Below are 10,467 nucleotides of genomic sequence, written 5' to 3'. Positions count from 1 at the left end.
GCCCGCCCCGCCCCGGGCACGGCGCCTACCTTCTTCTTCTTCTTCAGGATCACTTTCACTCCGTCCACCGACACCATAATGCTCACTTTCTTCTTCTTGATGTTCTTGGCTTTGAACTCATACTGCAAGGAACAGAGAACAGAGGCAACGTGAGTCAGAGCGTCCGCACAGCCCTGCGGCTTGTGACCTGGACAGGGGGACACGGGTGGCCTGCGCGCTCCTGGGGACAGGGAGCACCCAGGCTGTAAAGGCAGGCTGACTTTTGAAACCCGAACGTGTCTGCACAGCAGTTGCTGCCACCTCCGACAGAAGCAGCCTCCTCCCTCCGGTCGGGACGTGGTGTTCCCGCCGTGGGCAGAAGCAGCTCTTGGCTCCATCTGCTAGTCTTTCCACTGACTCCAGGCCCCCCGCACACGGTTCTCTTTCTTTGGCTGTGTCAAAACGCCCATAATTACTCATGACGTGTCGCTGTGATCCACTTCAATCTGTCTGACCACTGGCGGCGACAAACAGGACTCAGACAAGAGCCACGTGGACTGCCGCCCTCGCGTTGTGCTGCAGGAGTGAGCAGCCCTTGCGCACAGGCCCTCGCACCCCACAGAATGACACCATTATCTTCAGAAACGGAAAAAAGGGTCCGAACCTCCCAAGCGCCCTCCTAAGTCACTTCGCCGCCCGCGTAACTGGCCTAACCGTCCACGGCTCACTGCTGAAATGTGGCCTCTGGGAGGACAGGACCAAAGGTCAAAGCATCTGGGTGACGTCTGAGGAAGTGGCAGGCCTTCCATCGGGATGAGCGGGACGCCAGCGGGCAGCAGACGGCGACGCGGGACGGGAGGGCAGTCGTCCTGCGGTCGGCCCTCAGCAGCGACGGCTGGAGGAGCCAGGCCTCAGACCCGGCAGCGAGGAGGAAGCAGGAGCCAAGGGCGAGCGCCAGGCCTCGTGTCGCCTGCTGGCGTGGCGTCCGCCCTGGCGTCCGGGGCGGCTCACATCAGGCGTTGGTGTCGTCGGGAAGATGACAGGGGAACCAGGAAGGGGGTGGCGTTCTCACCAGGCGATTCGTGGTCGTGGGTGGGAGCCCACAGCATCTGAAACCAAAGTCGACCTTCTTAGGATCAGTACCCACTCTTCACCGCGGTCAGCGAGGGCTTCTGGAATGTTCCAGAGTACGCTGGCCACAGGTTGGGTGTGCCTTCAGTTCATGTGTATAGTGATCGATGCTTCTCTTATCTGCAGGTGAAATTTTGCACTTAAAGGACCAAAGGTCCAGCCGACACGCAGGATGACGGGCGAAGCGGCCTCGGAAGCCACGCTGCGGTGAGCCGGGCACGGTCTTCGCTCCCCTGCCCCGCGAGGATCAGCGAGGGGGACGAGCGCTTTCCGCACGGCCACTGCGGCCTCTGTGCAGCTGCCACGCTCTGCACTGAGCAAGCGCCCCCTTCCCAGTGCGTGCAGCGAGGCTGGGGCTAGGGGCGCACGGCATCCTGTTTCATTCCGAACGCTTGACGCAGAGTTGATAATGACTGTTCGTTGGACAGATGGTATATTTCTAATAAATTCGGTCATCTGATTTAATGCATCAAATTAGGAGGGAGACAGCGAGGGGTGGTGTTGGCTTCCGACAACTGCTGTAACGAAGTGCCACAAATTTAATCTGACCTTTTGGAGGTCAGAAGCTCCTTCTGCAGAGTCTGTCTTCCGACTTTTCCAGGGTCTGGAGGGGCCTGTGCCCCTCGGCACACACCCCGCCCGCACCATCAGAGCCAGCGGGGCGGCAGCTCCGGATCTCCCTGACACTCCCACCTCGCTCTTCTGAGGACCCGGTGGCTCTGCTGGGCCCACCTGGATGAACCAAGAGCCTGCTGTCTAGAGAGCTTTAACTTCATCGCACCGACAAAGTCCCTTTGCCCTGTAGGGGGACGTCAGGACATGGACACCTTTGGGGGCCGTTGCTCAGCCCAGCACACACAGGCCCACTGACAGCTGCAGAAAGCAACTGCCAGTGACCTAAACACAAGGTAAAACAGGAAGACGTGGAAAGTAGAGGGGAACTAAAAATAAACAACAGCAATGAAAAACGGGCAGCCTGTGCCACACGAAGTGGGGACGATCCAGCCCTGAGCTCCCTGGGGACCGCTGAAGGCGGCACTTTGCTCGGTCCAGTTTTACAGACAGACTCAAAACGATGACTTTGAGTCATGAGAAAAACCTAAGTTTCGTCCGGCAGAGTTTGTTGTAAGAAAGAGCGTGATAGATCATGAACTACTCTATGAAGTGATGACTAATGTTGAAAGACAGGACCAAGGATTCGCAGAGGAAGCTAGAGTGACCTGGAGAGTTCACGACCCAGAAAACCTCGTGCTCTGGTGCCAGCTGGGACTCACTCTGTGTTATGAGCTGGATGCGTGTGTCCCCCGAGGCTCCAACGCCCGGCGTGGTGGTGTCAGGAGGCGGGGCCTCTGGGCGTCAACTGGGTCAGAGGGTGGCGTCCTCACGAATGGGATTAGTGCCCTGATGAGGAGACCCCAGAGAGCCTGACCTCCCTGCCACACGTGGACACCGTGAGAAAGTGGCCGTGTGCAACCTGACCGGGTGGCGCCTTGACCTTGGACTTCCAGCCTCTGTCACCGTAAGAACTGAACTCACCCCGCGAGCCGGCCGAACGACGGCAATCGCTACGGCAGCTCGAAGCGCCTCAGACAGTGTTTATCAGCCTCACGTCCGTCACCTATCGCTAAACTTAATACCCAGATAAATGTTAACCCTCAAAGCAGTCACTTCAGAAACAGATTAAATTCCAATGAATCATCTGCCCGAAAATTTGAGGAAAGCTCACTTTAGGGAGTTGTTTTAGGGCCCAAGTATAAACTACGTCATTGTCATTTGTTTATAAGCGAGACTCATTTTTTAAGCGGAACAGCAAGGAGTTACCGAGACAGGCGACACTTAGCCCTGTTTCTAAATGGCTTTGGGCCACTGGAAAAAAATCAAATATCGTACGTACATCGTGATAATCGTCAAGAGAGTAAGGTGTAAGACCTAGATGCAGTTCTGAGACAGGAGAGCCAAAAAGGAACAAGAAGTGGGAGCAATCTCTGAATCAAGGGTGTCGGCTTTCCCACCTCCTGGGGTACAGGCCCAGGTTCCAGGGGTGTAGGTCGGGGTGTGCCGCCTCGTGTGGTTCTGCCCCGATCGGTGAGTCATGCCTCGTGTGTCTTATCAACTGTCACCTCTTTAGAGAACAGCGAATGCATGCCAGTTAAACTGGACCGCATGTCCACTCCGTATCAGCGCCCAGGTGTCACATGCGTCGCAAAGCTCCCGTCTGCGTCAACGCTGACAGCGCCAGTCACGTGTATCCCTCATTCCTCCCGTATGCAGAGGGGACTTGATTTCATAGGTCCCCCACCCCACAGCCCGGGGACCCAGATGATCCTAAGGCGAAGCAGGATTCCTTTCCCACTCACCACACGGCTGTCCAAATCGCCGTGCAAACCAACTCCTGGCGGTGTATATTTCACGCTGCTGAAGACAGGCCCCATCGGCAACCTCAGGGCAAAGCCGGGCTCCGACACGCTGATACACGGCACTCTCACGGGCACGAAGCCCCATTCATACACATGACATCGCCGTTTCCATAGAAACAACATCACAGCATTTTCAAAGGGGGAGAAACTACAAGGGATTCTGAAGGAGACAAAGCCAAACAATTCGACTGGAATATGCTGTGAGGTGACGGGCTGTTTTAAGGGGGCCTTAGTTTCTCTGGAGAAAAACACAATCAAAAAGTGCAGATTTTAAAAATCACAAATAAACAGAAAATAAACACAACTGGGAAATACAAGTGCTACGTTTCTTTCTCAAATGTAATCCATTCGACTGTGTGTAAGCCAGATTTAAGTTAAGAAACTGAACTCTTCTTAAAACAAGACCTGCGACCCTATGACAGGGCATGTTAACGTTGTAATGCTTCTAAAAACATTTAAAACGTTTGAAATGCTTTCTGACTTTGTGTTTTTATATGCTGTGAACTTAATGTAGTTGGACGTAAATTTTAACGATTTATTTTGGCAGTTCAACTAAGAAAAGTAATCGCACATGCAGTCAAATTCCACGAAAAAATCTAGGAACCAAGCCACGGTCATCAGGATACTGAGTAACAGAGTCACGTTTACGGAAATGGACACAGAATGGCAAAGTCTAAGGATCGTATAAAATCCGAACGAGACATTTCCAACGGCCATCACAGAAACAAACGCTCGTGCAGCAGGCAGTGGACCCTGGCGCCTGCGCTGTCTGCGTGGGCTTAGGGACCGAGTCAGTTTGCTGGACACAGTCGCGTGTTTGCGGAGGGGCCGGCCGGGCACGGGGCTCTTCCAGGTGCGTGTGATCCAGTCTGATGGACAGCTCCAGGCGTGTCTGTGGAAAGCCTGTCTGGATGTGGGGGAGTCTTCTCCAAGTCAGAAAATGTCGCCCCAATCAGTGGCCCAGAGCAACCTAACTCGGGAAGATGGGCGTACACGGCATGTCGTCGGAGCCCACACGCACACGGTCCCACAGGTGGGGGACATGTGAACACAAAGTGTGCAGGCTGAGGCAAGGGTCCTCGCGGACCCCGCCAAGCATCCTCCACGCACTCGCCGAGCTGGGGCTGCACCTCTGCCACCGACCCCTGGGGCCTCTGCCACGGACCCCCGGGGCCGCCGCCACCGACCCCCGGGGCCTCCGTCACTGACTCCTGGGCCGCGCCGCCATCACTGACTGTGCCAAATCCAGCAGGCTCTGTAAGCACCGAACCTCGGCAGGGAGTGATGACGAGGCCCACCTGTCCTGGGGGTTGCTGGTCGTGGGCACCCCCTCTACGAGAACTCACACGTAGGGAGCAGCACAAAAACCACAGACCGCAGAGTGACCGCCAAGCCCCGTCAGAACAGCACCCTGTCCTGGCACTGCTGCCAGGGGGCTGCCACCATAGACCTCACAGGCTCGGCCTCTGGGGAGACACACACACCTAGAGCTAAGAGATGCGCCGTGGGATACACGATGCATGGGACCCTGGACACAGGCAAAGTGGGACAGGGGCACGGAGAGACGTAGAGGCAGAGCCGGGGGGAAGGACGGTCACGGACCAGATGGGCGGTGGCCTGTGTGACTTCAGGAGGCTACAAGGTCCTTCCTCCCAACCTGCCTGACCTTGCGCATCCCAAGGCCTCCTAGAGCTGGCCCTGCCCTGACAGCACCTTAACACACAGCAGCACACGGCCCCGAGAGAGGAGTCAGGGGCGGGGGCGGCTCAGAGCAATGGGTGGCCCGCCCTGTGAAAACTCTTCACCTGCAAACCGCCCGCATCTGGATCGCCCTCCTGGCCCGCCTGCCGTCTCCCGCCATGAACCAGGAAGGGCCGAGGGAGAAGAGAGGCACTGGGAAGGGTCTGGGGCGCTGGCTTCGGTGGGGCCAGGGTACACGGAGCAGGAGAGCACAGGAGGGCGGCAGAGCCCGGAGCCCTGGTGGGTCATCGAAGCTCCCGCAGAGGAAAAGGTAACACATCTAACGCAGCCTGGGGCCGCCTCCGCATGCTCTGCAGGGTCGCCTAGAGCCCCTAGCCCCTCGGGACAGCTCAGACGCCAGTCGCCCCTGTGGACCTGCAGCCGCAAAGGAGTCTAAACGCGGAGCCGACACCTGTCCCCAGCTCCCGTGGCTGAAACGGAGCTCGCTCACCACACGCGGCCCCTCCACCAGCAGAGCCTACTCGAACGTCCGCACGCACGTGTCATTGCCGACGCACCACCGATTCTCTCACGTGGAAGCTTCGCCAGGGCCGGGACCACGTCTGTCCTTTCCTGACTCCTGTGCCCACGCTCCACGGCGGTACTCGGCACAAACCAGCGTGTGCTGAGCAACCGCGCAAATGACGGCTGAGCTCCTGGGTGTGCAAACGCCCTGTGCGATACAAAGCGCAGTGGAAATGTCTGTGATTTTTAGTTGGGGTGGATGATGACGAAAATTAATCCTCTTCGCTGCTGGAAACCACCCTGCTTTCATTTAAGTAACAAAACTGGAGCATTCGCAGGACGCCAGGAGAAGCGGGCTCGGCGCTCTCCCAGAGTGTCCTGTCACGGGGTTCTTCTCCTCCTGACCGTGCCAGATCGGCCGGCTCATCGGTGTTCAGATGCGTATGCTGTATCTGACCCACTGTTGGTCACTGGGCAGCCTGGCCGAGTCATCTCGGCATTTTAAAAAGTGAGAGTTCTACTGGCTAACTCTGCTGAGTGTCTGGTGCTGGACCCGAGACAGTGTGTCTGGCCATGGGCTGGGCTAGGCTGGGCAAAGCACTCCAGGTCCTGCCAGCTCCTCCCTTTGGTTGAATCCAACTCTGTACCCAAAGTGCCATGGGCACCGGGCGCCAAAGGAAACTGCAGAGGCCAAGGCCCGGAGAGCTTGTGCCCCCATGCTGTGTATTCAAGGGAACAAAGGCCTTCCATGCTGCCCTGAGCTGGTCTGGAGATGGAAGGCCTTTATGCAGGTTTCCAAGGAGATGACTCAGATGCTGTTACCATGGAGACTGTTGCTACCATCCATTGTCCATCACTCCTCGACAGAAAGACGGCAGGGTGCAGTGGGGGGTTGATGGGGAATGGAACCAGAAGAGTTGGATTTAAGTCAAGATGGCAAAGCGCACCGAGGCGGGCCCCAAACACTCGTGTGGGGTGTCTGACATGACCTCCCACCTCTGCGGGACGAGTCTGGGCACGAGTGTGGTTTGCTCTTTGTGCTGGTGGAGTTGGAGTGAGTCAGGTGGCATGTGGGGTGACCCCCGCCCATGTCTTGGGTCTTGTCCTCTGAGGTCTCCAGGAAAAACACTCGGGCCTGAGGGTCCTCAGCCCGGCCCCGGCTGTAGCCCCGAAGCTGGAGGGCCATAAAGAGACCGGTGAGAGCTGCCTGTCCCCTCCCCTGTCCCCTCGTTCAGATATGAGAAGACCCTTTTCGCTACTATCTCATCTCATAACACCCACTACCGATAGAGCGCTCACTTCCCGTCTCGTGCGAGCCACTGAGGGGTGAGTCAGGAAAGCTCCACAGGTGACGAGCACGTGGAAGTGCATACCGGCCGCGGGAGACACACTCGCCCTGAAGGTCAGTCTCCTGACTGTGTGCGTGACTGTGGGCGCGGGGCCTGCCTCAGTCCCAGCGATCCCCTCACTGCGTGGGACAGTAACTGCCAGCCTCCTCACGGTATACGTCCTATCGAGGGGTTCCGCTCTCCTGTGGGAAGCATCACGGCATTGGTGACCTAAAAGGCCACCTATATCAGCGAAAGGCTGTGACTTCAGTTACTCCAGGCAGGACTCTTATGCATCCCTTTGTGCTACCCAACTTCTCGTTTGGAAATAGCTGGTACCCAACCAACTGCTATCACACGAAAATGGTGGGTGACGAGATGGAATATGTCCCACGGCCTTCGGATCATTCTCTCGTCTAGGCCGTCAGACGATGTGCGGACTCGAGGCTGACAACGACACCTATCGTTTTCTCAGAGCGGTCTTACAAGTTAAACTTCAGTTGGGAATAAGATGCTGCGGTCACAGGAGTTCTCCGGACAGTAGGGATGCAAAGTGGCTACCGAATATGAGCAAGCGACGAGTCTGGCAGGTACCCTGTCCAACCTGGCGCCTCTAAGTTAGTACAGAGAATGGGAGTGGAAACCGCCCACGACGGCGACCCCAGTTCAGAAAGTCTCCAGGTCTTCCGTGCCCTGTATAGAGAAAACAGAGTTTGAGATCCAGCTAACAAAATAAGCACTTGCAAAGCTGCCGGGCTTTGCTCCAGGACAGGTGACTCAGGCCTGGGCACCCAAAAGCCAGATGGGAGGCGTTCAGCTGCTGACACTCCCCTCTTTAGAAAAAGGGGTGCGCAACCCAGTTCCCCGGCTCTTCGCAAGCTCCTTATCCGTGTCTCCCGTCCTAGTCACCATGCTGTGCTTGTTGGGACCCTCTGGTCAGGAGTGGAGCACCTGACTGTCCTGGAGTGTACCCAACAGGGGAGAGGCAAGGAAAGCAAGCGCCTCGCCCACCGTGGGACTGGTGGCCCTGGCCGATGCTACATGCCAGCAGGGCAGAACCAGGACGAGACAACACATGCGGTGTCCTCGCTCTTGTGTGGGGCCCCTCGAGGTAACCCTCAGGGGATGTGACACTGAGCCAAGACCACACAATCAAAGGGTCCGTGAAAGGGTAGTGACCGAGGGGCTAACGTCCTTGGTGCCAGCACATAAGACTCACACTTTGCTTTAGACACGATTCCCGCAAAATGACTTCCGGAACCTTGAAAGCCCGGCTCCACAAGCTGCCCGCCTAACGATGGGTGTCGGGCATTCTCCACAGCAGCCTCTCTGCGTCGCCAGGCGGGTCTCTCCAGGGAGGATGACGCCCCGCCCCCCCAGACCCCGCCAGCACACTCAGGCCCAGGGACTGGACCTGCCGCATCACGCACCGGTCTGCAGCCGTCGTGTTCGGAGTCAGGACACTGAGGAGACCAGAAGATGGCTTGTCTGGGGTTGAGGCCAAGCGGGGGTGATCCTGAGCCCAAAGAAGCTTCTCCTGACGCTCAGCTCTCCGCAGTCACTAACCCACCATTTGAACTCCCATCGACGGGGACACTTGAACCCTAGGTAGACCGATTGCCTCCTTGACTAGACAAAGGTCTCTGACAGTTAGGAACCACATCTGTTCCTGGTACCTTCAGGCACTGGCGCCATAACCTCAGCATGGAGCCGAGACACCCAGGAAGAACGCCGAAGCACTTCCCGACCGGTGCCCTCTGCACCCTCCTTACGAGCCTGGCCCGTGTGCTCTGCTAGTGGCACCGATGACCACGTCCAGTGTGACATTCACCACTCGGTACTGCCCTGTGAGATCCTGAAAGGCAGGACTGGATCGTGTCTTATTTCCTGTGTGGATCCCAATGCCCAACACCTACTAGGAGCGCAAAAAAAAAAAAAAAAAGATTAAATAAAAAGATGGCTTTAGAGCAAGTGTCAACCGACCCACACACGTCACAGGAGTCTCGGCTACTGCGGGGCAGGAGTCGACTGCGCCACCCTCCCCTGGAGGCCATTTCTTTTCGTGGCTCCCACTCTTGACCTTTTGGGAAGGAGTCTAGCCACAAGGGCACGTGACCTGTCATCTTTAAGAAAGGTCCGAGTGACCGATGACATGTTTGCTCTGAAACGTCTTGATGTTGGTACAAATAAAACGCTTTAATGGACCTGGTGGTTGGAGCAAGGTTTAAAGAACCTATTGTCACCTTCGTCATGAAAGCAGCCCACCGAGAACTGCGGAGAAGGGTTGGCACTCACTCACTAACCCCAGTGACACTCAAAAGGCGAGTCAGCATCTGGGCCTAAAAAGAGGCTGTCAGTTTGACACACTTCTCTGCCAGACCTGATTAGTTTGCAGGATTTGAAATGTCTCAGTCACAAGGCAACCTCTGAAAAGCAATTGCTAATGGACGTCTTGGCCGAGTGGCCGTCTCGGAGCGCTGCTCTAGCGCGTGTGCACGGGTCTGCGGCAAGCAGCCTCCTCTCCCTGGGCTGCACGCAGGCTGGGGCGCAGGGGCGGAGTCTAACGCCTGCACCCCAGCAGCAGTACAAGCAGCTCCAGGCCCCCACGCCCTCATCACGCCTGATACGGTCCAGCCTCTCGACTTCAGCCACTGTGACGGTCAAGAAGTGCTATCTCCCTGTGGTTTTAACCTGCATTCTCCTAATGGGCCACTGAACATCTTTTCATGTGCCCATCTGCGATCTGTATATCTTCTTGGGTGACATGTCTGTTCAAATTTTTACCCACTTTTTAAACTGGGTTGTTTGTTTTCTCATTATCGAATTTTGAGAGTCCTCGATATATTTCAATTCAAGTCCTTTGGATGAGAATGTCTGCAGCAATTGCTTCCCTTAAGGATGAAATATGCCTGGTTTCCCCGCCCCCTCCCCCACCTGCCAGTCTCTGGTCCCCTGCTGTGGTCCTGGAGCAGGGGCGAGGGGCGGGGGGGGGTTACTCGCTCTCTTTGCTGGAAGGGGCTGCTGTCCCCCCGTGCTCCCATGGGGAGGGCCACTGTGGACCATCATCTGTCCCCATCCCTGTGCCACTTCTGAGATGGGGGAGGCTCGGGCACATGTTCCCACAAGACAGAGGTGACTCTGGGGTCTCTGCGGGAAATGTGCTCGGCCCACACCCCCGGCCTCAGCCCTGCGAGCTCCTCCGCCCCTCTCTCTGCTGACCTGCCTGCTGGGACCCTGGGGAGCCTGCTGTGCCTTTGCACCTCGTCTTAGTCCCATCTGCCACCACAACCACTGGTCACCGGCCTGAGCACTGCCACCACAGGGACACAGCTGAATCAGGTACCAGGCCTAACACCAACAGACAAATCGCAAGCAGCCTGAGGACAGAACAGCAGGCTCCACGGTGA

The 10,467-nt window shown here is 56.9% G+C and overlaps 1 protein-coding gene across 1 annotated transcript in view; it reads right to left on the bottom strand.

Moving 5' to 3' along the window:
• LOC105303426 overlaps positions 1 to 10,467 on the bottom strand; it is a 63,183-nt gene that overhangs the window by 31,237 nt on the left and 21,479 nt on the right. Inside the window, exon 3 of the mRNA XM_023521501.1 lies at positions 30 to 122. Coding sequence (XP_023377269.1) covers positions 30 to 122 — 93 coding nt within the window. The remainder of the gene's footprint in view (positions 1 to 29; positions 123 to 10,467) is intronic.

This window comes from Pteropus vampyrus, unplaced genomic scaffold, assembly GCF_000151845.1.
Source record: "Pteropus vampyrus isolate Shadow unplaced genomic scaffold, Pvam_2.0 Scaffold304, whole genome shotgun sequence".
In the NCBI taxonomy this organism is placed as follows: domain Eukaryota; kingdom Metazoa; phylum Chordata; class Mammalia; order Chiroptera; family Pteropodidae; genus Pteropus; species Pteropus vampyrus.
The sequence above is the reverse complement of the archived record's forward strand: the minus strand, read 5'-3'. Positions and strand labels throughout refer to the sequence as shown.